The sequence below is a fragment of the Phyllostomus hastatus genome, unplaced genomic scaffold (genome assembly GCF_019186645.2).
Source record: "Phyllostomus hastatus isolate PE091 unplaced genomic scaffold, TTU_PhHast_1.1 phas_contig_41, whole genome shotgun sequence".
In the NCBI taxonomy this organism is placed as follows: Eukaryota; Metazoa; Chordata; class Mammalia; order Chiroptera; family Phyllostomidae; genus Phyllostomus; species Phyllostomus hastatus.
The window spans coordinates 11,313,695-11,340,032 of record NW_025333876.1 but is presented as its reverse complement, the minus strand read 5'-3'; the positions used below and the strand labels follow the sequence as shown (position 1 = coordinate 11,340,032).

The 26,338-nt window shown below is 37.6% G+C and overlaps 1 protein-coding gene, 1 non-coding gene and 1 pseudogene across 4 annotated transcripts in view; all 3 read left to right on the top strand.

Annotated features, from left to right (window-relative positions):
- Positions 1-249: 249 nt before the first annotated feature.
- The window catches only part of IARS1 (isoleucyl-tRNA synthetase 1), a 109,727-nt gene continuing 83,638 nt past the window's right edge, over positions 250-26,338 (top strand). Inside the window, exons 1-9 of one of the 3 annotated variants that reach the window (XM_045844729.1) lie at positions 258-337; positions 633-811; positions 3,509-3,613; positions 6,374-6,496; positions 7,299-7,455; positions 7,966-8,085; positions 12,834-12,916; positions 18,729-18,846; positions 24,891-25,038. In XM_045844729.1, coding sequence (XP_045700685.1) covers positions 3,591-3,613; positions 6,374-6,496; positions 7,299-7,455; positions 7,966-8,085; positions 12,834-12,916; positions 18,729-18,846; positions 24,891-25,038 — 772 coding nt within the window. In that variant the 5' untranslated portion in view covers positions 258-337; positions 633-811; positions 3,509-3,590. Of the gene's footprint in view, positions 338-627; positions 812-3,508; positions 3,614-6,373; positions 6,497-7,298; positions 7,456-7,965; positions 8,086-12,833; positions 12,917-18,728; positions 18,847-24,890; positions 25,039-26,338 lie in introns of all 3 variants that reach the window. The other 2 variants (XM_045844730.1, XM_045844731.1) reach the window with 2 other exon arrangements.
- Positions 3,510-3,643, top strand: LOC123822807. The gene has a single exon (XR_006786428.1). It is a non-coding gene; the product is annotated as a small nucleolar RNA SNORA84 (small nucleolar RNA).
- LOC123822650 lies at positions 17,298-17,556 on the top strand (annotated as a pseudogene).

Sequence of the window (26,338 nt, the reverse complement as noted above, 5' to 3'; positions counted from 1 at the left end):
TCAGAATGCACAATTTCAGCGGCCATTTAGTGCCCGTCCCAATCAGTCCCCACCCCAGAAGCCACTTCAGATTCCCTCCACCATTACCCAAGCCGCTTTGAATCGCCCAGCCGCTTTCCCATCCCACAACGCAGGTTAGCGAGCGGGTGGGCGTGGTCAGACTCTCATTCAGCCAATTGCCGTTCTCTTTGTTCCCTGGTCTCTAGCCACGCACGCTGATTAGCTGGCGCAGAACGGCTTCCTCAGCCTGGCCGGGTCTCGGCGTTGCATCACCTTTGGTCGCCTGACGGCAACGTGCCTGCGCTCCTTCCCTGGAGAGACAGCTAGGAGACGTCAGGTACTGCACCTTAGGAACACGTTTTGGTGGGGTTTTGTTTAATGTCTGTAGGGCTGTGGGTTAGTTGCGTGCATATCTATTTCCAAGGAGAAGATTGGGAGGGGCTGTAAGTGGGATAAAGAACTCGGAACTGGGTACGAATCCTAGTTCTCTTGCAAGATTTTGCAACCCATGGAAGTTCCTTTACAAACTGGAATCGTGGTTGCGGATTTTGGTGTGGTCGAGCTTGCTGGAAAAGTGCAGAAAGTGGGCGAAACTAGAAATAACTTCGAAGTCGTTGTATTCATAAGAACAGGTCAAATACTACGTTCCCGTGGAAGGGCGTTCTTTGCCGAGTACCTGTGACTGGAGGGGAAGTAAGCACGACCTTGTCCTCGGCCCTCGCTGCCTGACTAAAGCCGTGTGCACGGAGGAGGAAGGAAGACCTCTGGAGTCTCGAAGTGGGAGGAGACGGCTTCTGAGGAGCTGCGATAGGTTTGGGGCCTTGAAGATAATATTATTAGTGGTTAAAGAGTGAATTATATATGTAAGAGACAAGGCAGGAAAGTGTAAATTATAGTCTTTAAGTGTTTTTGGAAAGACAGGGGCAATAGAATGGAATTTGTGGGCAACGAAGTAATAGCTTAAGTGGATAACATCTGATTGTTGTGATCTGTAATAGCCATTATTTCACTGATTAAGTTAACATTGTGAATGTTTATGGCCTTTATTTTACAGATGACACAATTGAGGTTTAAAGGTTGAGTAACTTTTCCTGTAGCTCACATACTAAGTGGTGGCACCGAAACTGTAAAATTTAAAGCTATTATCTTGGGCCAGAAAGAGCCCATGGTGTGGGATAGATTGGGGAGGCAGGTAGGAGTATCACTGAGGAAACTTAAGGATGCTGACAAAGGGATGCATTCAAACAAACGTTTTTGAGCACTTAACCATGTAAGCATGCAGTGTGGGTTAGAAAGTAAGCTACTACTGCCAGCAACAAGTTTACAGTTGAATTGGAGTGTGTGAAACGTGCAATGCACATAAACTACTATATGTAGGAGAGCAGCAGATTCAGGGGAAGGAGGTATTCAGAAAACGAGGAATCTGAAAACCTGATAAAGGAGAGTCCATTTAAGCTAAGTAGTGTTAGAGTATGTGGAGAAAGGGCTTGATAGAGGAGAATGGTTTTGCTTTTTAGCAGTGACCAAGAGGCTGGTGTAGCTGGACCTAGAGCTTTATAGGAGTAAATAAAAGTCAGGAGTAAGAGTAGTAGTTTAGGGTAAGAATAAGGTGGCCTTGAGTGTTCCATTGAAAAGTCTATAGAATGCTGTTGGCAGTGAGGAACCATTGGATTTCTTTTTAATACAGAAATGTTACTTTCAGAGCTCTTGCATTGTGAGGGTTAATCAATACTGGTATGCAGGATTCAAAACAGTAGTATGAAGTGTTTAAAAAACTTTAACTTTACAGCTGAAAATCTTTTGTAAGTAAGATTTTATTGAGCCAAAACTGCTAGCCAGAAAGACTGGTCTAGGGGTCAGTAGCAGGACTAGGTAGAAAAGACAGCATGTCCATTATTCCAGAGTTTGGCAAGTTGTTTTATACTTGAAGTCAGAGGGAAGGAAGAAGAAAGAGGAAGACTGAAAGAATTTACAATAGCTTCGGGCAAAGGGTAGTAGAAGGTGAAATGTGGCAAGCTCTGGTATAAGCACAGAATTTGTGTATACAAATGTCTACTCCCATAAATTGGCTGGGGACAGCAGTCAGGAAGGCCCATGTACAAACAACGTGTTGAATGGCGCTTGGCTGAACAACAAGTGGAAATGGCCCCCTGGAAATTAATCCAAAGTTCCAACAGGCAAAACAGGCATGTGAACAGTATTTTATTAGCTGGTCAGCAGCCATTAGCACACTAACATTTCTGTTTCTTTCACTGTCCGGCCGGTTTCTTAAATTACATTACATACTCTGTAATGTAATTTAAAACATCAGAAACTATGTATGGTGTCAGGTTGGTACAAGGTATATCAGGATATCACTTAGTAGTTTATATAATGTCTATAATCACTGGGGTGTATGCTTTGAAACTAATATAATCTGTATGTCAACTGTAATTGAAAAATAAAAAATAATTTCTTAAAAGATTTATTTATTTTTGAGAGAGGGGAAGGGAGGGAGAAAGAAAGGGAGAGAAACATCAATGTGTGGTTGCCTCTCATGTGCCCCCTACTGGGGACTTGGCTCATAACCCAGGCAGGCATGTGCCCCTACTGGAAATTGAACAGGTGACCCCTTGGTTCTCAGGCTGACACTCAATCCACTGAGCCACACCAGCCAGGGCTGAAAAATAAAAAACAATGTTCAAAAAATCAGATTTTTCTTGTTAGATAATATGAAAACGTGTTGGTTCATGCCTTCCCCTCCAGTCCTACTTCCTGATGGTACTCAGTTAAGTTTGGTGGGTTGCCTTCTAAATTTAAATACAAAATTACTTAAACATAGATTTAATGTATGTGTTTTAAAAATCTCTTGAAAGTTATGACACATAGTATAAATTGCTATTGCTGTGACCTTTCTCAGTATGCGTAGGTAGTATGTATATTTGATATATTAAGATTTGTTCTTTTTAATGTCTGCATGATATTGATGTACTGTAGTTTATTTTAGTCACCTGTATGGATATTTATTTTAGGTATTTGTCTATAAAAACAGTGCTTTAATTACTGTCTTTGTACGATAGGATATAACTAAACTGAGAAAAGGCTAGAGATGGACTACCTCTGGGGTTCAGTTTGACTCAGTGCAATGGGTTATGAAGAACAGTAAAAGCAAGATCCCTATGACTTGGTGATCAATTGGATGTAGGCATCATTTGGTAGTATTAAGGGTGACTCAGAAATTTCAGGTAACAGGAATGAATACTGGAGCTACAACTATGGTTGAATTGAAAGTGGGAGCAGGTGTGACAAAGAAGATCATGAAATTTATTTTCTAAAACCTATTCAGGTAAAAGTCAAAGAGGGTATGAAGAAATTGCTGAACAGGAAGTTGAGCCTAAAGAGGTCTGAAGGAATATGGAATTGGGAAGCTTGGAGACCTGGATATAGTAGTAAGAGGGAAGAAGAGGAGATTGTATTCCTGAGCACAGCTTCGATGAAGTTAATTTTCCTTCTCTTTCTCACCTACAAGTGCCCTGTGGTTACTGGATGCCATAGTGCAAGTACAGTTTTCCAGTGGATGTGAGGAGCCAGAGCACGCCTGTGATCTACAGATGGAGGCCGTTTCTCTTCCATAGTGAGTGCAGCCCTGTCACTGATAATATGGCTCTTCAAAGTAATGTGCAATGCCATTACTTTGAGTCTTTGTATTTGGCATAATAATGCAGTAATTCTTAGTCTTTTGGGGAATAGTGGCTCCCTAGAAATTTTTATAAAAGTTATGAGCCATCTTCACAGAAACCTTAAATCTCATTTTCTCAAAAAAATAAAAAGTTTAGCTAGATAGTCCTGAATGTGCTCAGAACAGTTGCAGAGTAATGACTCACACTCTGATGTACATGATAATCCTTTGGTCTTGTTAAAATGTAAGTACTGACTCCTTATTCAGAGGTAGAACTGGTAAGTCTACTCTTAATAGTTTCCACAGATCCTGGCAATTGTAGGACCAGCCATGAGGATCATTAGAAGTTACAGAAATAAATGTGTTGATATCTAAAGATCTAGTCTTCCGATGTGATCCCTTAAGTTTTAGTTGTCCTCCAATAAGGTAGTCCCTAAACCAGGAGGACCCCTAATCTGTAAATGTATAAACTAACACCTTTTTCTCACCTTGAAAGGCTGGAGGTTGCAACAATAGCTGAAGATCCAAAATGCCATCAACTTTTGTTTAATACCATTTAATCAGAATTAAACAATCCACCTATTCCTTTTTTACTTTTTTCCCTATATAAAACTCAGAAGTACTCTTGAATCTCAAACATAAAGAAGGAGAAGCAATGCTTATAACAAAATTTTGCTTTGATGACATGGGTCGATTACTGTGATTACTCTTTAATGTTTTCAGAATTTCTAAAGTCATTTGCTCCAGGCTTTTATAGGTTTAAGGTTTTCCATCTTCTCTGTTTGCTTTTCCATTTTCAGCAGTCCTGTCCCCTTCTAATCTCATGTTGGCTTGGAAATCTGGTCACCAACCTAATTAGAACTATAAAGTAATATTAAGTGGGTTTTGAGGAGGAATGGACTTGAGGATGCTCACCAGATAGTTAAGCAGCCCTGGATGGATCAAATGATTATTAGCAGAACTGTGTAAGGATACCTTAAGACTTCTTTTACTAGGGATTAAATCAGAGAACTATAAGGTTTGTCCTTTCCAAAAATCATGAATAAGCAATAAAAAAGGATAAAATAGAAAATAAGAATGAGCTAGGAATTATGTGAATGCAAGATTTTCATCTTTTTAGCTTTAAATTTTCTTATTTAGGTTATGCTTGTCATTCCTCAATAGCAAATTACTGTTACTGAGGTTTAACGTGAAATTCAGGAGGTGAGATTATTTCAACAGAAGTGTTTTTTGTTCTGTGGATGCAGGTACTAATTCTCACCTATTTTTGAGATTTTTTTTTTTAAATTGTTGAATTTTTATCGTCATTCAAGAGACTTCCCGAGATTTTCTTTTTTACATTTAGAAGCATATCGTCTGCAATTACTAAATGTTATATTGTTGAAAAATAGATGAAGAGTGTGATTTGGACACAAGTTTTGCAATAATTTAAAAAATAATCATTATCCCTGTCTCATACTTTATATAAAAATAAATCAAAATGGATCAACCAAAATATTAAGAGCTAAATATTCACGGCCTTGTTTTAGGTTTTGGTTTTTTTAGATATGTCACCAAAAGCTCAAGTAACAAAACAGAAAGTAGATAAACTGTACTTCACCAGTTTAAAAGTGTATGTGCTTCAGATAATAACATGAAGAAAATGAAAAGAAAGCCTACACAATGGGAGAAAATTTTTGCAAATTATATAACTGAGAAGCTTATATCTGGAATATATAAAGCACTCTTACAACACAGCAATAAAAAGACAACCAAATTATACGCTGGGCAAAGGATGAATACACAGCTCTGTAAGAAAATATAAAAATGCATAGTAATCACATGCTCATTATCACTAATCATTAAGGAAATGCAAATCAAAACAACAATGAGTTACCATTTCCTATCCACTAAGATTTCCTGTAATTCAGTAATGGGTAATAAAGTGAGGACTTAGAGAAACTGCAGTCTTCATTCACTGCTGGAAGAATATTTTAAGATGCAGCAGCTATAGGAAAAACTTGGGCAGTTTCTTAAAGAGTTGAACACAGTTACAATATGATCTAGCAATTCTACTCCCTGGGTATATATACCCAAGAGAACTGAAAAAATATGCTCACACAAAACACTTATACATGTATATTCATGGCATTGTTCAATAGCCAAAAAGTGGAAACAGTCCTAATGTCCATGCACTGATTAATGGATAAACAAAATGTGGTGTGTTTTTATAGTAAAATATCACTCAGTATAAAAAGAAATGAAATGTGAATACATATTACAACACGGATGAACCTTGAATACCTAATTCTAAACAAAAGAAGCCAGACAAAACAGGCTGTATATACATGATCCCACTATGTGAAATGTAAAGAGAAAAATCTATAGAGCAGAAAGCAGATTAGTGGTTGTTGAGGGGCTACGGAAGTAGGGAATGGGGAGTGACTGCTAATGTGTACAGGTTTTTAGAGGAGAGGGAGGGAGCAGTGATAAGGATGTTCCAGAATTAAAGCACGGTGATGGTTACACAATTTGTGAATATACTAAAAAACCCCAAATTGTACACTTTAAAAAGGTCAACTTTATAGTGCATGAACTTTACCACAAAAAAGCTATAATTATTTTTAAAGTGTCATGTAGTGTCAGGGGTAGTAATATATATACTCATTTTAATGTATGGTAATCTTTACTCCTAGACCCTTCTTTTGAAAATAATAAATTTGATTTCTCTTGCAGCACCAAAATGGTTCAAGTTCCAGAAAACATTGATTTCCCTGCCGAAGAAGAGAAAATCTTGAAGTTCTGGTCTGAATTTAATTGTTTTCAAGAATGCTTAAAGCAGTCAAAACATAGGCCAAAGTATGTGAATTTCTTTGGTAAAGATAGAGTCCTTAAGAATAATCATTACTTAGGCTGTGTTCCATTAAGGCAAGAACTTTGTGTTCACCTTTGTACTACCAGAGTCTTCTAGGTCTATATAGTGTGTGCTCTCAGTTGTACATGTACAATGAATGGATGAATTCTTAATAGACTCTGAATCTATTCAGAATAGACTCTTAATGAATGGTTCTTAGTAGATTAGATTCACTTTCTTTAAAACATCTAAAGAGATTGACTTGAATGTTCTAATAAAATTGCAATGTTAAAAGCCATTTAAAATTGAACCGTTATTAACTAGAGTGTACATAATCACCCTCTTCCTTTCCACTTTTCTCATTATCACCACCTCATTTAAGTACTTAAACTAGTTATAGTCTTCTATTAGGGTACCTCATGCCTGTACTGGTCTTCCAGTCACCTAAAGACCCGTCCTTTTTTTTCGTCATGTGTTTCATGTGCTCAAAAACTTCATGAGATGGGCATTTGTTGCTTTATTTTACTGATAAGTAACTTAATTGTTCAGTGTCAGGATGAATAACTTGGGTTATGTGTGGACTAATCAGTGAAGAGAGGATGGCCCAATGGAGGCCTCTCCAGCTCTCTCATTATTAGCTTTTTTGAAGGCAAGGCTTCTAGTAAATATCTAATCAGTTACCTGAATTTCCTGGTCTCACTGCTTTTCTTCTTGAAGACTCCACTGTGCCAAGAACCATGTATAGAAAAATGTCACAAATTTTTGCTATTTTAAAATTACTTAACATATTTTTATTATGTTGATTAGGTTTACTTTCTATGATGGGCCTCCTTTTGCAACTGGACTGCCTCATTATGGACATATACTTGCAGGGACAATTAAAGATATAGTTACAAGATATGCTCACCAGAGTGGATTTCATGTTGACAGAAGATTTGGATGGGATTGTCATGGCTTACCTGTGGTATGTTAGAGTTGCCAACCCATGTTTTGATTTTTTTTTTTTTTTAAGATTTTACTTATTTAATCAGAGAGAGAGGGGAAGGGAGGGAGAAGGAGAGGGAAGAAAACATCAGCATGTGAGATAAACATCAATTAGTTGCTTCTTGCATGCCCCGAACTGGGGACCAGTTCATGTTAACTGCAACCCAGGCATGTTAAATGAGTGGGAATTGAACTGGTGACCTCTTGGTTCACAGGCCAGTGCTCAGTCCATTGAGCCACACCAGCCAGGGCTGATTTTTTTAAATTAAGCATTAGATTTTGTCATGTATATAATAAGTATGATAAATTTTTACTATAATAAGAGTGTTTCTTCTATTTCATTTCTATAATACTATTTATAGTTCCTTTTCTTTTTTTTTTTTAGATTTTCTGAGAACTAATTTTTTTAATCTATTTTATTATCTAGAGTGGCCGAATTACATTTGTTTTATAGGGCTGGGTTGTTAACAATCTTATTGTAAATTTTCAGGAATATGAAATTGATAAGCTACTGGGAATCAGAGGACCAGAGGATGTAGCCAAAATGGGAATTATGGAATATAACAATCAGTGCCGAACCATTGTGATGAGATATTCTACCGAGTGGAAGGTATGTTTGGTTATTTTCAATAGAATGAAGAAAAACTTCTAATTTAAATGGGAGTTGAAATGGTTTATGGTCCTTTGTGCTTTTTTTTATGCTCCTGAAAGTATGGCTATCTGTGTGAGGTTTTAACAAGAGAGAGGTGAACCATCCTTTTTAAAGGAGTGTTTAGCTTCCACCTCCAATCCTAATGCTTGGACTGTAGCTTAAACTGAAGCCTCTTTTATTTCTTTGTGCTTAATTAGTCTTCTGTGTTTAATCTTTTACCTGTCCACAGTATATGACAGGAATCAGTCTATCCTAACAAATAGACTAACTTGAATATTGTAATTTTAAAAAATCAGACATTAAAATGAATTCTAATTTAGACCCATAGTTACATGAATATTACTTCCATCTTGCCCACCCCTGTTAGTAGTAGAGCTCCCATAGCTGGTACCTTTAGGTAACTGTGAAGTGCTGTCAGAGCTCCTGCCCTTTCTTGTTTTTAAAAGCTTAGGAACAAAGGTTCTCAACTCCTTATTTCTTCCTTCATTCTCAATTAATTATTGCGTTGGCCAAAAAGTTTATGTGGTTTTCTTTCAGTAAAATAAAAGACACATTTTTCACTTTCACCAATAACTGTTGATTTGGATATTTATGTCAGCTTTCTCCCACATTGTCTAAGGTTGATTGTTCTCAATGTCTCAATTGGATGACTGTCTACTTCAACTGGTCTAATGGACTATGGAGCATTGTCCATTGAGAAATTGCCAGCAGGAAACTTCACAAACCACTTTTGAAAAATTTGATAGGTCACAGGGCCTTCTCCATACCCTGCACGAATCTATTTTTGCCTTTCAGTTTTTTAAAAAAAGTTTCTTAAAATAATAAAGCATAATAATTATTATTATTAAAATGGCTAAACAAAAATTCACCAATTTTGATAAGTTTTTTTTTAATTCACACTGATATGACAACTATCACAATACAGTCAAACAAATTGTTTTTGATTAAAGTTAAACGATAACTAAGCTCTACTACAGCCATCTTACAGGGGGGGAAAAAAACAAATTTTTTGGTCAACCCAATTCTTTGTTTCTACAACTTAAAAAATGTCTGGCTTTTATTTTTTTCGCCTTACCCATCTTCTTACTACTTTGACTTCTCAAAATTGCAGTTCTTCAGAATTCTCAATTCTGCTAATGGTATCAGGCTTCAAATATTAATCCTCATGATCAAATGAAATGTCAAATCCTATCAAGTCTTCCTTCTTAGTATCTCTTATTTAGTCATTTATTTTCATTCCTACACCCTTTCCCTAGCCTTTCATCTCTTTATTTCTGTAACAGTCTACTAATTGGTCTCTTGTTCATGTTCTTTTTGCCCATCCTGCCAAGTTATCTCTTCCATAAAACTGTTCATCTTGCCCTTTGCTCAAAACACTGAATAACTTCTCTTCATTAATGAATAAAATTTTCTTTAATCAGCTTGAAAAATCAAAGCTTTAAAATTTTCCCCTATAACTTTTCTTTCTGGTTGCCAGTAGGGAAAAATTCTGGTGATTATAATATGCATTTGGGTCTTTGTTTTCTTGTTTTTAAATTTTTTATTATGAATTAATTCAGACTTATTAAAAATTGCAAAAGTAGGCCCTGGCTAGGTGGCTCAGTTGGTTAGAGCATCGTCTTGTTACACCAGAGTTGTAGGTTCAATCTCTGTGAGGGCACATAGAAGAAGCAACTAATGAATGCATAAATAAGTGAAACAATAAATTGATGTTTCTCTCTTTTCCCCCCTCCCTTCCTCTCTCTAAAATTAATAAATATAAAAATATTGCAAAAGTAGCATGAAGAGTTCATCTGTGTTTTTCACTGACCGGGTAACACCATCATGATCATAATATAATTATCGAAAGCAAATTACTAAAAAGAAATTAACAGTGATAAACTTGTTAGACCTTACTGAAATTTAACCAGTTCCACTAACTTTCATTTCTGATCTGTGATCCAGTTTAGAAGCATACATTGCATTTAGTTGTCATACCTCCTTTTTTTTAAATATATTTTATTGATTATGCTATTACTGTTGTCCTATTTCCCCCTTCACTCCCCTCCACCCTGTACACCCTCTCCCACCCACATCCCCCCCTTTACTCATGTGCATGTGTCATACTTATAAGTTCTTTAGCTTCTACATTTCCCATACTATTCTTACCCTCCCCCTATCTATTTTCAACCTACAATCTATGCTACTTATTCTCTGTACCTTTTCCCCCCTCTCCTCCTCCCACTCCCCTGTTGCTAACCCTCCATGTGATCTCCATTTCTGTGGTTCTGTTCCTGTTCTAGTTGTTTGCTTAGTTTCTTTTGGTTTTGCTTTAGGTGTGGTTGTTAATAATTGTGAGTTTGCTGTCCTTTTAATCTTCTTTTCTTAGATAAGTCCCTTTAACATTTCATAAAATAAGGGCTTGGTGATGATGAACTCCTTTAACTTGACCTTATCTGAGAAGCACTTGATCTGTCCTTCCATTCTAAATGAAAACTTTGCTGGATAGAGTAATCTGGGATATAGGTCCTTGTCTTTCATGACTTGGAATACTTCTTTCCAGCCCCTTCTTGCCTGTAGGTCTCTTTTGGGAAATCAGCTGACAGTCTGATGGGAACTCCTTTGTAGGTAACTGTCTCCTTGTCTCTTGCTGTTTCTAGGATTCTCTCCTTCATTTTTACCTTGGCTAATGTAATTATGATGTGCCTTAGTGTGTTTCTTCTTGGGTCCAACTTCTTTGGGACTCTCAGAGCTTCCTGAATTTTCTGGAATTCTGTTTCCTTTGCCAGAATGGGGAAGTTCTCCTTTATTATTTGTTCAAATACCTGTTCAATCTGTTGCTTTTCCTCTTCCCCTTCTGGTACCCTATAATTCAGATGTTGGAACGTTTAAAGATGTCTTGGAGGTTCCTAAGCTTCTCCTTTTTTTTTTAATTCTTATTTCTCCATTCTTTCCTGTTTGGTTGTTTTTTTCTTCCTTCTGGTCCACTTTATTGTTTTGAGTCCCAGTTTCCTTCCCATCACTATTGGTTCTCTGTGCATTTTCCTTCATTTCTTTTATGGTAACCTGCATTTTTCTCATCTAATTTGCGCCCAAAATCAGCCAATTCTGTGAGCTTCCTGATCACCAGTGTTTTGAACTGTGCATCTGATAGATTGGCTATCTCTTGGTCGCTTAAAATGATGAGTCCTGGGGCATTGATCTGTTCTTCTGTTTGAGACGTGTGTCCATCCATCCCTCCCTCCCTCCCTCTCTCTCTCTCTCTCTCTCTCTCTCTCTCTCTCTCTCTCTCTTTTTTGGTCTGGTCACTCCTGTTACAGTGAGGGGTGAAGCCTTAGGTTTTCACCAGGGCTGGCCACCCCAGTTGCTACATTGTGACATATGTGGGGGAGGGCTCGAGAGGGAACAATGGCGGTAGCTCCGTTCTCCATGGGACCTCAGTCCCTTCCCTGGGATCCTTGGTTGCACGCTCTGCCCTGCTCCACAATCGCCGCCTCACTGGGTCTGCCAGCTGCCACTTGCGTACTCAGGGTCCACCCACTGCGATCTTTCGCGCCCCAGATGCCTTACACGCTCCCGGTTGCCTTATGCGCCTAGTTCTCCCTGTTCTCCGCACCCGGCTGCTTGTCTCCGCCCCTCCTACAATACGGGTCTATTTCAACTTCTTCGCTGTCCGACTTCCATTCAGATAAATTCTCTGTTGGTTCTGGGTGTTATCCTGCCTCTAAATTGTTGTTCCAATCTTGGTTGTGCGTGGAGGTACCGTGTGTCCACCTATGCCTCCATCTTGCTGGAAGTCTACTTGTCATACTTCCTTAGTCTCCTTAAATATGGAACATTCCCTCAATCTTTGTCATTTATGTTCTTGTCACTTTTAAATAGTAAAAACCAGTTATTTTGTCCCTCAATATCTAACATTTCTTCATAATTCAGTGTAAGTTTTTCCATTTTTGGAAAAAATACTGAAGAAGTAACATCATACCATCATACCCTTCTCAGTCTATCATAATCAGGAGGCCTATGATACTGATGTGTCATTGGTAATGTTAACTTCAGTCACTAAGGTGGTCTGTGTCAAGTTTCTTCATTGTAAAGTCAGAGTTTTTCCTTTGTAATTAATCATTATTCAGTGGGGAGATTGCAAATACTTTGTTTCTTATACCTTAACTCAGTAGTTTTAGTACCTATGAATGATTCTTGCCGGCAACACATATACCTGTGGTATTTGCCAGGTGGTTGGTACACTTTAAAGGCATATTAATACTTGTAAATAACATTATTTACATACAGGATGAATGCTGGTAAAAAGCTGGTTCTTAACCTTATATAGCATGTTTATTACAATATAGATTAACTTGAATCATTGATTGTTATATTTTCTCAAAATTATTCTATGTGGTGATAAAGCAAAACACATTTGCCCTGGCTGGTGTGGTTCAGTGGGTTGAGCACCAGCCTGCAACCAAAAGGTTGTACGCTCAATTCCCAGTCAGGGCACATTCTGGGATTGCAGGCCAGGTCTTCAGATAGGGGCATTTGAGAGGCAGCTAATCTATGTATCTCTCACACATCAGTGTTTCTCTGCTTCTCTTTCTCCCTCCCCCTCTCTCTAAAAATGAATAAATAAAATCTTTTAAAAAACAATGCTTTAAAAAGGAAGTAAAACACATTGGTGTACAATATCAAAATAATCATTCTCTAATAACTAATATTTATATTCTTTGTAGTCTACTGTTAACAGACTTGGCCGATGGATTGACTTTGACAATGACTATAAAACTCTGTATCCAGAATTCATGGAATCTGTCTGGTAGGTTTATTTGAAATTGTAAATATAATTCTACACAGGAGTGAGCAAAAGTAGATTTATAGTTGTTCAAATGGAAAATGCAACAATTAATAAATAATGCAAGAATAAACTCTGTTTTGGAGTAGTTTCTAGCCAAGATGGAGGCATAGGTAGATACACTGTTCCTCCTCAAACAACTAAAAGGACAACAATTTAAAAACAAAAAAACAACCACACTGGCAGAAAATCAAACTATATGGAAGTCCGACAACCAAGGAGTGAAAGAAGAAGCATTCATCCAGACTGGTAGGACTGGTAGGAGGGGCAGAGATGGGCAGCCGGGCAGATAGGAGTCGTGGCAAAGCGATGGTAGAGGAGCGGGGTGGGCAAGGTGGTGGTTGGCACACTCCACAAGGTAGCAGATTGTGGAGCCAGGCATGCGAGCCAACAGCTGGCAGACTGGCAAGGCAGCAGCTGGTGGAACAGGTGGTCCCAGATCCACATGCAGATAAACCAGGAGAAACAGCTCGGGAGCAAGGCAGACCTTGCAACCCGGCGTCCCTGCTCTGGGAAATAAAGCCTCAAACCACCAATTAAAAACACCTGTGGAGGTTGAGGTGGCAATGGGAGAAACTCCCAGTCTCACGGGAAAGTTCATTAGAGAGACCCACTGGGTCCTAGAATGTACACAAGCCCACCCACCTGGGAACCATCACCAGAAGGGCCCACTGTGCTTGTGGGTAGTAGGGGAAGTGACTGAAATCCAGCAGAGAGTGGAGCAAGCGCTAATGTTCCCTATCAACCCCTCCCCCACATACAGCGTCACAAAGCAGCGATGTGGGTTGCCGCCCCTTATATGTAGCAGGTGTGCTGAGACAAAAAAAATTGGCCCAAATGAAACAACAGATCAAAGCTCCAGAAAAAAATAAAACTAAGCTACGAAGAGATAGCCAGCTTATCAGGTGCACGGTTAAAAACACTGGTAATCAGGATACTCACAGGATTGGTGGAATATTTTCGCAAATTACATGAAAATTGAAGGCTGTGCTAAGTGAAATAAAGGAAAATGTACAGGGAACCAACAATGACAGGAAGGAAACTGAGACTGTAATCAATGGTGTTGAGCAGAAGGAAGAAAATATTCAACCAGAACAGAATGAAGAAACAAGAATTCAAAAAAATGAGAGGCTTAGGAACCTCCAGGACATCTTTAAAGTATGTTCCAACATCCAAATTATAGGGGTTCCAGCAGGAGAAGGGGAAGAGCAACAAATTGAAAACTTATTTGAACAAATAATGAAGGAGAACTTCCTCAGTCTGGCAAAGGAAATACACTTCCAGGAAGCCCAGAGTCCCAGAGAAGTTGAACCCAAGGAGGAATACACCCGAGACACAAGGCACATTATAATTACGTTAGCTCAGATGAAAGATATGGAGAGAATCCTAGAAGCAGCAAGAGAAAAGGAGACAGTCACCTACAAAGGAGTCCCCATAAGACTCTCAGTTGATTTCTCTAAAGAGACCTTACAGGCAAGAAGTGTTCCCAGTCATGAAAGGCAAGAACCTACATCCAAGATGACTATCCAGCAAAGCTTTCATTTAGAATGCAAGTGCAGGTAAAGTGCTTCTCAGATCAAGTTCAGATCAGGTCAAGTTAAAGGAGTTCATCACCACCAAGCCCTTATTATATGAAATGTTAAAGGGATTTATCTTAAGGAATAGAAGATCAAAAACTGTGAACAGTAAAATGACAGCAAACAGTTATTAACAACCACACCTGTAGCAAAAATAGAAGCAAACAACTAGAACAGGAATAGAACCACAGAAATAGAGATCACATGAAGGGTTATCAACAGGGGAGTATATGGGGAGAGTGGGGGGAAGGTACAGAGAATAAGTAGCATAAATGTTAGGCAGAAAATAGGCGGGGGAAAGTTAAGAATAGTATAGGAAATGTAGAAGCCAAAGAACTGATATGTATGACCCATGGACATGAACTAAAGAGGGGGAATGTGGGTGGAAGGGGTTGTGCAGGGCAGAGGGGAATAAAGGGAGGGAGCGAGACAATTTTAATAGCATAATAAAATATTAAAAAAAAAATCTGTTTCCCCTGGCTGGCGTAGCTCAGTGGATTGAGTGTGGGCTGCGAACCAAAGTGTCGCAGGTTCGATTCCCAGTCAGGGTACATTCCTGGGTTGCAGGCCATGACCCCCAGCAACCGCACATTGATATTTCTCTCTATCTCCCTCCCTTCCCTCTCTAAAAAAAAAAGTAAATAAAATGAAAATATTAAAAAAAAATTGGTGTTACATACAACTGTAAACCTGCTTTGCCCACCTGTGTATTAGAGTGATGATGAGTTGTTTTTTGATTGAGTTGTTTCAATGAATTGAACATTCGTTGACACATTATAATCACCCAAAGTCCATAGTTTACTTTAGGGTTCTCTGTTGTCGAATATTCTGTGGTTTGGGGTAATAACATGTAACCATCATTCCCGTATCATACAGTGATTTAATTTTTTCAGTTTATTTTGGTTTCTAGATAGGTAATAAGATATCCGTGTACTTTGTCATATATAATGTCCCCAGAAGATTGAGCAGCAAGCCATAATCAAATGCATTAATGTTTTTGCATCACAACAAAGAATGGTTCCCACTACATAGAATAAAGAATATAAATGGCATGGTATCTATAAATCATACAATATCAATAAATCACAGAATTGTAGGCAAAGATGTGGAGAAAAGGAATCCCCGTGCATTGTTGGTGGGATTGGAAATTGGTGCAGCCACTATGGAAAAGAGCATTGAGGTTCCTCAAAAACGTTATAAAGATGGAACTGTCTTACAATCCAGCAATTCCCCTTCTGGATATTTATCAGAAGGAAATAAAACACTATTTCAAAAAGGTACATGTGCATCTCGGTTCATTACAGTGTTACTAATAGCTAAGATGGTGAGGCAACCTCACTGTCCATTAATAGATGAATGAATAAAAAAGGTAGGATACTTATATACAATGGCATATTACTAAGCCATAAAAATATAGAATGAGATCTTATATGTGACAATGTGCAGGGACAGAGAGGGTATTATGCTAAATGAACAAACTTATAGATAAATGGGAAAAACTGGTGGTTGCTAGATGAAAAGAGGTTAGGAGGCTGGTTAAAAAGGGCAAAGGGATTAAGAAGAACAAATTGGTAATTATGAAATAGTCACAGAAATGTATAGTATAAAATATTGAATGTCAACTTAATGAAAACAAATAACCCTTTAAAGTATTTCTGTCAAATTGATTGGTATATAACTTAGGGAAACTGGTTCCAGAAACTTGTTTTTTAGGGAATTAAGGCTAAGAGATTGTGTGTTTGAATTTTATACCAAGAGAAAAGTATAGTGCAGTTACTGTTCTGTAACCATTTCAAAATGGGTTTTACTTATTTACTGTTAAAAGACAACTATTGCCATGCCAGTCTTGATCGGTGATTTAACTTGAGCCTGATATTATAGTCTGAAAACCATTACATATTATTGATGGGTAAAGAGACATCATTATTAGGGTTGTAAAATCCCTCTATACATTACTCAGGTTAGTTATTACAGGCAAGTTGCAAAGCTGTTTTGTAGGAAGCACTTTACTGCACTGCATTGTAGGTGTTTGTGGCTCATACTGTCTTCCTATCTACCTGCTTTCATTTCTGTTAGTCAGGATCTGTTGCACATGCTTAGCACATATTCTTTGCCTTTGTGGAGCAAGACACCTTGGAGAGTTCTCAGACCATTTGACTCTGATGTGACCCTGTGGGTGCATCTCCAAACCCAAGTACTCAAGGGTAGAAGCTGATCAAATTTTCTGCTGCGCCAGGGATTTTGAGAAGACAGCTTCCCATTTGTTGAACTGCTCGGGTTCTCGTGATTAGAGCATCTAAAAACCAGGGTTTGTGTTAAACATCTGAAAGGTATATTTATGTTCTAGATTGGGGCTGTTGATCACTTAAATGTGGCTACTGTGATCAAAAAGCTAAATTTCTAATTTTAATGAATTTAAATTTAAATGTGCAGCTATGGGTAGTATCTGTCTACATGTTGGAAACTGCAGCTCTGCATTCTACTTCTTGATTCATATAAAACATACTTGAGTCAAGGGAAAACAGCTTTTGAAGTTTGTTGGTATTAAGATGTTAGTATCCCTGAGGAACATCTTGGTATATAAGTAAGACACATAGGCCTAGGGTAAATAAAAGAAAGCATAGGTGATACCTTTAATAATGACAGCATTAGGAACAATGGTGATAATTTAGATTGAGTTGGTGGTTTGAGTTTATAAAGTAGTTCCATGTGGTCCTCCTGTCACTTACTCTGCAGTGTTACCTGGAGTAGCCAGGCTGAGCACCACAATGTCCACTCTGGAGACCTATATCAACCAGATTGTTGCTGTTATTACTTCTGATGGGAGAATGATAGTGAGAACACTGACTATTAATTCGATTGTGGTTGAAAGCCATGAACAAATGTTCAGCTCTTCACAGGGAGTAGAACAAATGTTACTAGGGTTATATATCAAAAGACGTGTCAGTGTTGTCATTGGAGAAATTGATAAACATTCTGTGCTTGTGAAATATTCAAGCAAAACCTCTGAACTCAGTAGCACACTGAGGAAAAATTAATGTGTGAATCTTTGTGCAGAAACTGATTATTCTGAGGGTGATATGTGGAATTTTTAAGAATGTAATTGTGCAATTTTGACTATTCATTTTACTTTGATAAATAAAACACTTTTACATTTTCTTGAATGAACCTTTTTTCTTTTTTTTTTTTTTTTTTTGGCCTAAAAATGTAAAGTACTTCCATGTGAATTTTCCCACCTCATGCAAAGGGCCCTGTGGATTAGGTTAGAACCCTGTTTGAGATAAAGGCAAGTAGTTGTGACATACCTGAGATCATGCAGCTAGTTTTATTGCTCTTAGGCTTAGAAACTGGGTCATACAAAAACTAATATAACACTCTGCAGTCCCCTATGAGTGTTCTGCCTCAAAGTATATACTTTAAGATTGAGTTTAATATTGCGAAATTTATTATAAAACATCACTTTTTGAGCTTTATTTAAAGCCAAAGAGTGCCATAAAAATATGTAGTTTTCATAAACATTTATCATAGCAAAGGGGAGGGGTTTTAATTCATTTATTGTGACAAGCATGTAGGAATTGGTCTATAAAGACAAATTTTAAAGTGGGAAAATTTAACGGTTCTCCCCAGTGCATCCTAAGCATCCATTTGGGAGAGTTGCAGTCATAGGGATGACTTAACTGATGTTTGTAGTGTTGTATTGAATACATTTTCCTTACAGCAGCATGATTAAATATTCTAATAAAAGTAGGAGAAATAGATTCTAATCCTGGTGGTGTAATACTGTCCATTATAATAAAATGTAAGCTGTAGGCAGTACACCGGAAAACTATTAAAAATAGAAACTGAAATGTCAGACATAGTGGAAATCTGTTTTTTCAGCATTCATGAAAAAAATAAATATGTATACTGATTTGTATAGTTTTACATAATTGGTACCTTACTATACAATATGGTGCCAGTTACTTTTCTCAGTCAACATTAAGTTATGAACATGTTTCCATGTCAACAGATAGAGTACTTCTATGTCTACATAATGTCTCATTCTGATGTGTCGTAATTTACCAGAGAGTCTTCAGAGACATTGTTTTTTCACATCTTTGATTGACACAAACTATAAACATAACCTGGCGTAAATGTTTGCATTTGGGGAAACAGTTTAGGTTATATAATTATTCTAAAACTTTGTCTCTACTTGCTAGGTGGGTCTTCAAACAACTCTATGACAAAGGCCTTGTTTATAGAGGTATGAAAGTGATGCCCTTTTCTACTGCATGCAACACTCCACTTTCCAACTTCGAATCTCACCAGAATTACAAGGTGAGTAGGACATCATTGGGCATTATGTACCTGGAAACTTAAATGATTGTCGTGATCAAGGTGACCAGTCTCGATGTAGAAGGTTGGCCCAGCGAGTCTGGTCAGTGTGATTGTTTCTTACCAAGTGCTGGTAGTGCTGCCAGCCACTGAACCAAGGCTCTGTTAATATTGAAAACAAGCGATTACTTTTTCCCTGTGAGATTTGTGAATAATGTCTTCCTTAATGTGATAGGTTTTGCTTGTTTTGACCATATTTTCATGCGTCTGGTTTACAAGTTGAGCTCTGCCCTGTTTCCCTCCTGTTACTGTTTCATAAGAGTTGTTGGTTTGGGTGACCTTTATCCCTCACCTAAAAGCTCATAGTTCATTTATTTGTTAATGGTATTTGGAAAAAATCTGATTGAAGGTTGGTATACAGTATTACACTCTTTTTTCTAATAAATGGAATATCCTGTCATTGGTTTAATAGAAGAGTTTAGACATGTCTGGTATTTATAAAATACACTACCTTATCTAGACAGATAGTCAAGGCAATAAATCTTCTGAAACTATCTGAACTGTGTGTTCTCATGTGCGTATATTCAAGAGGTGTTTTCATTTCTGAAAATTTATCTAACCCTCTGTTTTTAAAGGACATTGATTTTGGGGGGAATTCTTATTTTATAGCTCAGATTTGGAAATACTATTAAAACTTGCATTTCAAAAGCATTTTTCATCTTATAGAATGCTTTTCTTCATAAGTTCAGTTTGATTTTTGCAAATTCTGATGTGGGCATGATGATCCTGTTGTCTCCTAAATACCCTTCTGTGCTAGTGCTAATAATTAATTGTGTTGTACTTTTTTAAGAAAATATTTTAAGCACATACAAATGTAGAGAATTATATACTAAGTATCTTTTTTAAAATAATACCACAGTACCTTTTTGCACCAGTCATTATTTTTAAATGCTTTAAAATTTTTTAATTCTTTGATATCATTAGTGTTTCTCTTTGTCTCAAAAATATCATACCTTTGTCCCTCCATTATTTTTATTTTGTTTTGTTAGATCTACGAAAGGTTTATACATGGTAATAACTGTCTTTTTGATCTGTATTAATCTGTAGGTCTCCTTTTCTCTTTCTGTTCTTTTTCCTTGCAAATTACTGGTTAGGAGACAGATTTTGTCTTGGAAAGTTTCCACAATATAAGTGTTTTAATTGTGTTTGTATGGTCTAATTTAACACAATCTCTGTCCTTTATATTTTACATTAATTGGTACTTCATTTGTATATCTGGTTTTTTTCTTCATGTATGTCATTTATAGAGGTCGGTATTTGTGTATGGTTTTGGGGGTGTTGTCAAAGTAGGGTGGTTAAAATTCATAAACAATTAAATGTACAAATCTTAAGTGTACCATTTGATGATTTCCAATAAGTGGCATCTCTTTTTTGTAAACATACATAAGATACTACAGATAACCGTTGATTGTTGCTGCTTCTTTTCACTTTGTGGAAGTGGAAAGAACCACTATGTATTTTTTTATAGCTAATTTTTCTCACACAGCATTATGTTTCTGATGGTGATCCACATAGTGATGGGTTTTCTCTTCTAAGTTCTATGTGAGTGAATATACCACGATTTCTTTCAATACTTTTCCATTTCCTTTCTTACATCCTGGCAGGTAACTGTGGTTCTGGAATTGACGTTTCTTTCCCATACGTATTTTTATACTTTTACTATCTGCATAAATATCTATAAACAGTATTAGCATTGTTCTGCATGTTTTCAAATCTCAGCACTGTACTTACTCTGCACCTCATCTTTTATACTAAACAATATTTTTTAAAGCTTCTTCATCTTGATACATACATATTTAAGTTTATTTTAACTGCTTTGTAGTGTTTCATGTAACAAATAGGTTACAGTTTATTCATTTGGTAGACATGTGAGTGGTTTTGATGGACATTGCTGTGAACATTTAAAATATAAATCCTTGTATATTTATGCTGGGTTTCCTTTGGCATCTAAATTTTTACATGTTAGACCTTCATAATAGCTTGTGAGCTCCTACAATTTTCAAAGGTTACTCTCTTTCATAAACATTCTCTTATTGGGAAAGAGCAAGCTGTGCAAAAGTTCACTGAGTTTCAGGAGCTGTTCCCAAAGGTAAACCGACTTGTGGTATATAAAATATTTATTTGTTATTTGTCTAAATTTATAGTTTTTAGAAGTCTAGTAAGTTGGATTATTTATCAAGTTCATTCTCATTGTGGAATATTTTGAAACCATTGGAAAATTTATCCTAGTACCTAAAGGCAATCATTATTAATGTTTTATTTAGGTTTCCATTAGAAGTTTTAAGTTTTATTTTTTTACATTCATTTCTGTACTTACTAAAATTAATGTTTTACATCTTAGTGCCTATTGCCTTATTTTAGTGATAAAACCAGTTTTCTATTCCTCTATTTTCTTACTCTACTCCGTATAATTGCACAAAATGAATATATCTGTGAAGCCAATACCCATATAAAAGAAAGAACTTTATGAACAGCCCTGGCTGGTGTAGCTCAGTGGATTGAGCACAGGATTGAGAACCAAAGGGTCACTGGTTCAATTCCCAGTTAGGGCACATGCCTGGGTTGCAGGCCAGGTGTAACCAGCAGTGGACACGCAAGGGGCAACCACACATTGATGTTTCCCTCTTTTTCCCCTTCCTCTCTCTCTAAAAATGAATAAATATAAATCTTTTTAAGAAAAAAAATTTATCAGTCTATTAGTAGTTCTCCCTTCTCCTGGTCCCTTAAGTTAGTTATGCACTTCTCACCCCTACTTCTAACTGCATTGATTCGTTTGCTGATTCTAAGCTATATATAAATGGTTTCATACAGTGTGGTTTTGTTTGTGTATGTCTGGCTTCTCTTGCTCAAGATTGTTTGAAAGTCATCCATATTGTGTTTGTAGATCACCATTTAAATTGTTATCTAGTATTATTTATTTATCCTAATATTGATGGGAATTTGGGCAGTTTTCAGTTTGTGGTTCTTACCAGTAGTGCTACTGTGAACATTCTACAACATGTTTTTAGGAGAACATATACTGTACATATATATATCTTTTAGATACATAACCAGCAGGAGTGGAATTGTTGAGTCAAAACATACACTTCCACTTAGCTTCAATACATAGGTGGCAGTCTTTAAAGGGCCATCTAGTAAAAATTTTAGGCTTTGTGATCCAAATGGCCTATCTCAAGTGCTCAGTTCTTTGAAAACTGTTCTCTGCTCTTTAGATATATGAAAACAGGGTACAGTTAGATTTGGCTTGTGAGCTGTGGGTTGATGCCTTTCACTGTATTATACTAACATAAAGTGCCCCAAAGTGGTTATACTGATTTATACTCCCACTAAACAGTTATGATTACTCTGCATTCTCTCAACACTTAGCATTTTCTTTTTTTACTTTAGCCATTCTGTAGCAAAGGGATCTGATCAGACTGCTGGGGAGCAGGGAAGAAATCCTGAGAGCCAGTATGTCCCCTCTGCCCTCAGAAGGGAGGGGTTTACCAGAAGCAATGATGGCAACCCAAAATTGAGAGTAGAGGTAGAGTTTGATAGGTATCCATGCCCCAGAACAACTGTAAACAAATGCAAGAAGCACTAACCAGAGTGCAGTGCCCCAACAAGTGAGCAGCTCATGACATAGGCTGCACAGAACCTAAGCTGTCTGTGTGGGCCAAATGCCCCACCTTGGGCCAAGACACTTGTGCCCCTGTTCACCACTGCGAAACTTCTGCCCCTTGCTGCAAAATGGTGGCCAGAAGAGGAGCAAAGACACTGGGGGGCTAACAAACATGGTAGATGTTACAGCATATAGGTTGAAAAGCCAGATGCTCCATTGTGTGTGGGTTCCTGGGCTGAGACTTTAAAATAGATCCCTGGGAGAAGCACTCTCTTTTCTTTGCCTCGTGCACTTGATTAGGGTGAGGTGCAGGGGCTGGTTATGGGATGGGCGGATGAAGGGCCCACTCAGGGCTTTTCACCTGCAGGCAGAGTCCCACACCAAGATGCATCTCACATTGCAGGCCCTTGAGATGCAGCTGCTCTGCACCTCAGGAGTCTGAGCCTATGCCCCTGCTCTCGTGCTGAGGCCAACATATGGAGGCATGGGCTGGGAACACTCACTAGCCTTGGGGCAACTCTTGGGCACAGGTGTCCCACAGATGGAGATTCTCTTGCATGACCAGTTGGAGTGATCTGGCAGTGCACACTAGGCCCCGGGGGAGAGAGAGGAAGCTGAGACAGTGGCAGCTCTGGAACCCTGAAGTGTGCACCCCAGAGACAAAGAGCCTTAAAACTGGAGAGACAGACACTTGTTAGTATAGCCTCCTTGGGTTCCAAAAGGATAGATACAGATGATGGGTAACTTCTGGGCATCAATTTGGGTTTCTGTTCTGGCAACAAGGGAATTTCTGTGTTTTGTGAAAGAGGTTGACTTGGAGTAGGGATGCTCCCAGTCCCCTCAAATTTGGTACCTGTTAATAAAAACCTCTTTCTTTCCTCACCTATTTCTGTGTTATGTTTGTTCACAAACACAGACCCCAAGCTGCTCGGTTACAATTCTCTGAATGTGTATTGGTTACCCACTAAGGTTATTCTTTTCTTTATGAGCTGAGTTATTATTTGCAGCCAAGTATAAGTTTCTGCCCCTTGCCACACAATAGGCAATAAGTTGACTGATAAGGTGTTGGGGCAAGGAAAGCGACTTTATTCAGAAAGCCAGCAAGCCAAAACGATGGCAGATTAGCATCCTAAGAACCATATTAAGAAAGTGCAGGATTCAGCCTTTTATGTCAAGGGAAGAGGGAAACAGGAGGGGAAAGAGGTAAAAGTTACTTTATTGGCATATTACTTTATAGTTGTATTATAAAATAGTTCATTGTAATAGTGAAACCCACTATATATATATCTCTTGATACACTTAGAATGTGTTATTTGTGACTACAGCCCTGCTCCATTTAAGGATCTGTTAGTTGAATTTATCCTTGTGAGAACATCAGAGTGCACTTAACACAAACTTAGATGGAATAGCATACTGCACAGCTAGACTATATGATATATAGCTTATTGCTCTGTAGGGAAGGAAAAATAAATTCCCTTTACCCTTCTGGCCTCTTGGCTAAGACAGCCCTGTAATAAAAGACAGATTCACAGGAGAAAAACAAAGGCATTTAATAGTATGTGTAGCTCTTCTATATGTGGGAGGGACCCAGGAAATCTGAGTAACTTGAAGAAACGCAGAAGCCACCTTAAAATAACATCTTTTGCTCAAGTTATGTAAGAGATATTAGGGGTGGTGGGAGTCAGTTATGGTAAGTTACCAGGAAAATCACAGAAAACAAAAGTAAGGTTGCTATGCAGATTTACCGAGTTGTCTTCTTTATTGATAAGGGTATCTAAAGATAAGGTCTTCCACTTCCTGACACATGAAGAGGAGAAACTTACAGATGGAGACTTCCTTTACAAATGTAAATGTCTTTTGCAAAGGCAAATGTCTACTAGATTTTCAGAGCTTCTCCCCTTTCTGCTCTTTCTTTAATTGACCTAAAGTAATTCTTATCCAAAATAGATATACTTTGGGATGACATAGTCTTTTGCCCTACAGCTCCTAGACTATAAAGCTATACAATGTGTTACTATACTGAATATTGTAGGCACTTGTAACACAGTGCTACTACGACTATGTAATGCATTGCCTTATAACCTAAGGAAAGCTATGGCATTACTAGCCTGTCCTATAGGAATTTTTCAACTCTGTTATAATCTTTATGGGACCGCCGTTGTATCTGCAGTCCATTGATCGAATGCCATTTTGCAGTGTGTAATTGTTAAAACTTTTAAAGTGTATTAGAATATATATTTGATTTTCTTGCTATTTTATTTTTATAAATATGGCAAGAGGTGTTTTAAAAGTTCAGTTTATTCTGAATACCAGTTTATTTTACTCTTTAGGATTAGTTTCTTTTCCTTCCATGTCTGTTATAGATTTTGTCTTCATTTTATTTCAGGATGTTCAAGACCCTTCAGTATTTGTAACCTTCCCTTTGGAGGAAGATGAAAATGTATCTTTGGTTGCTTGGACAAGTACTCCCTGGACTCTCCCTAGCAACCTTGCCCTCTGTGTTAATCCAGATTCGCAGTATGTAAAGATTAAAGGTAAGTGTGAGCCTGGTTACTTATGATCAATATGAATAAAATAACTAACATTTTGGGAAAAAATGAAAGTTTCATTTCTTTTTGGAGTAAAAATAGAAGTTTTTAAAATGTGTTAGGCTCAGTCAGAACAATAACCTCTAAAAGAGGGGTTTTTTTCCTAATCTGTTAAAGAACAATATTTAGCCAAATAAATTTGAAGGTCTAATTGGCCTTATTAAGTGGACAGTATACCAGTTAGCAACTAAAAGAGTACTGCTAAGGGTTATGCAAAATGTAAGATTTTTTTTAAAGGAAGAGGATGAGGTAAGGGGAGCTATTAGGAAAAGAAAAGAAAGGGAAGGGAAGGGGAAAGGGAAAGAGAAAGGAGAAAGATTCTTTTTAGACCAGGACATCTAAGTTTCAGGGGGAGCTATTTTTTTTTTTTAAGATTTTGTTTGTTCATTTTTAGAGAAAGAGAGGGAGAGAAACATCAGTGTGTGCTTGCCTCTTGTGTGCCCTGACCTGGGAACCTGGCCCGCAATTTAGCAGTTGAACAGGAGACCCTTTGGTTTGCAGGCCAGCTCTTAATCCACTGAGACACACCAGCCAGGGCTGTTTGTTTTTGTTTTTAGGGGAAGCTCACAGCAAATGTTTTTTATTATGCAGATTGCCTCTTTTTTTTTCTGGTGGAGGGCTGGTGAGAACCTATTCCACAGATTAACTCATTGATGTTGACCAAATAACTGTAGATTTTCTAGGAGAGATTGAAACAGCAGTTAGGTCAAATAATAAACCTTGGTTTGGTATCATGGGCTTTTTAGAATGACTAAGGCCATTTTGGTTCTTGTTTTCTCTTCAACAGATTGAAAATATAACACACAAAGTAGCATAGTACAAAGATATTAAAAGTAAAAATTTCTTACAATTTTCAGATTTTAGTACACCTCTGTACATCATGCTCCTGTTATAAGTGAAGTTCCTGAGATTCAGAGAGGTGGCATTTCATCATTATTAAGAATCTCTAATGCATGTTTTTTTAAATAGCACCAAGCAATTTAGTCAGTTTAAATACTAGTTATCTGGAGTTAGCATCAGATCCCACCATTAAGGTCTCAGTCCTACAACACTGTCCCCACCATCATACCCCTTCTTCGGACTCCAGTTCCAAGTCCAGGTTCTTAACCTGTGCTTCTGACTGACCCACCATCTCTTCTCAGGTTCGATTAATTTACTGAAGTGACTCTCAGAACTCAGAGAAACATTGTATTTATTAGATTACCAGTGTGTTATAAAAGGATATTATGAAGGCTACACATATGAA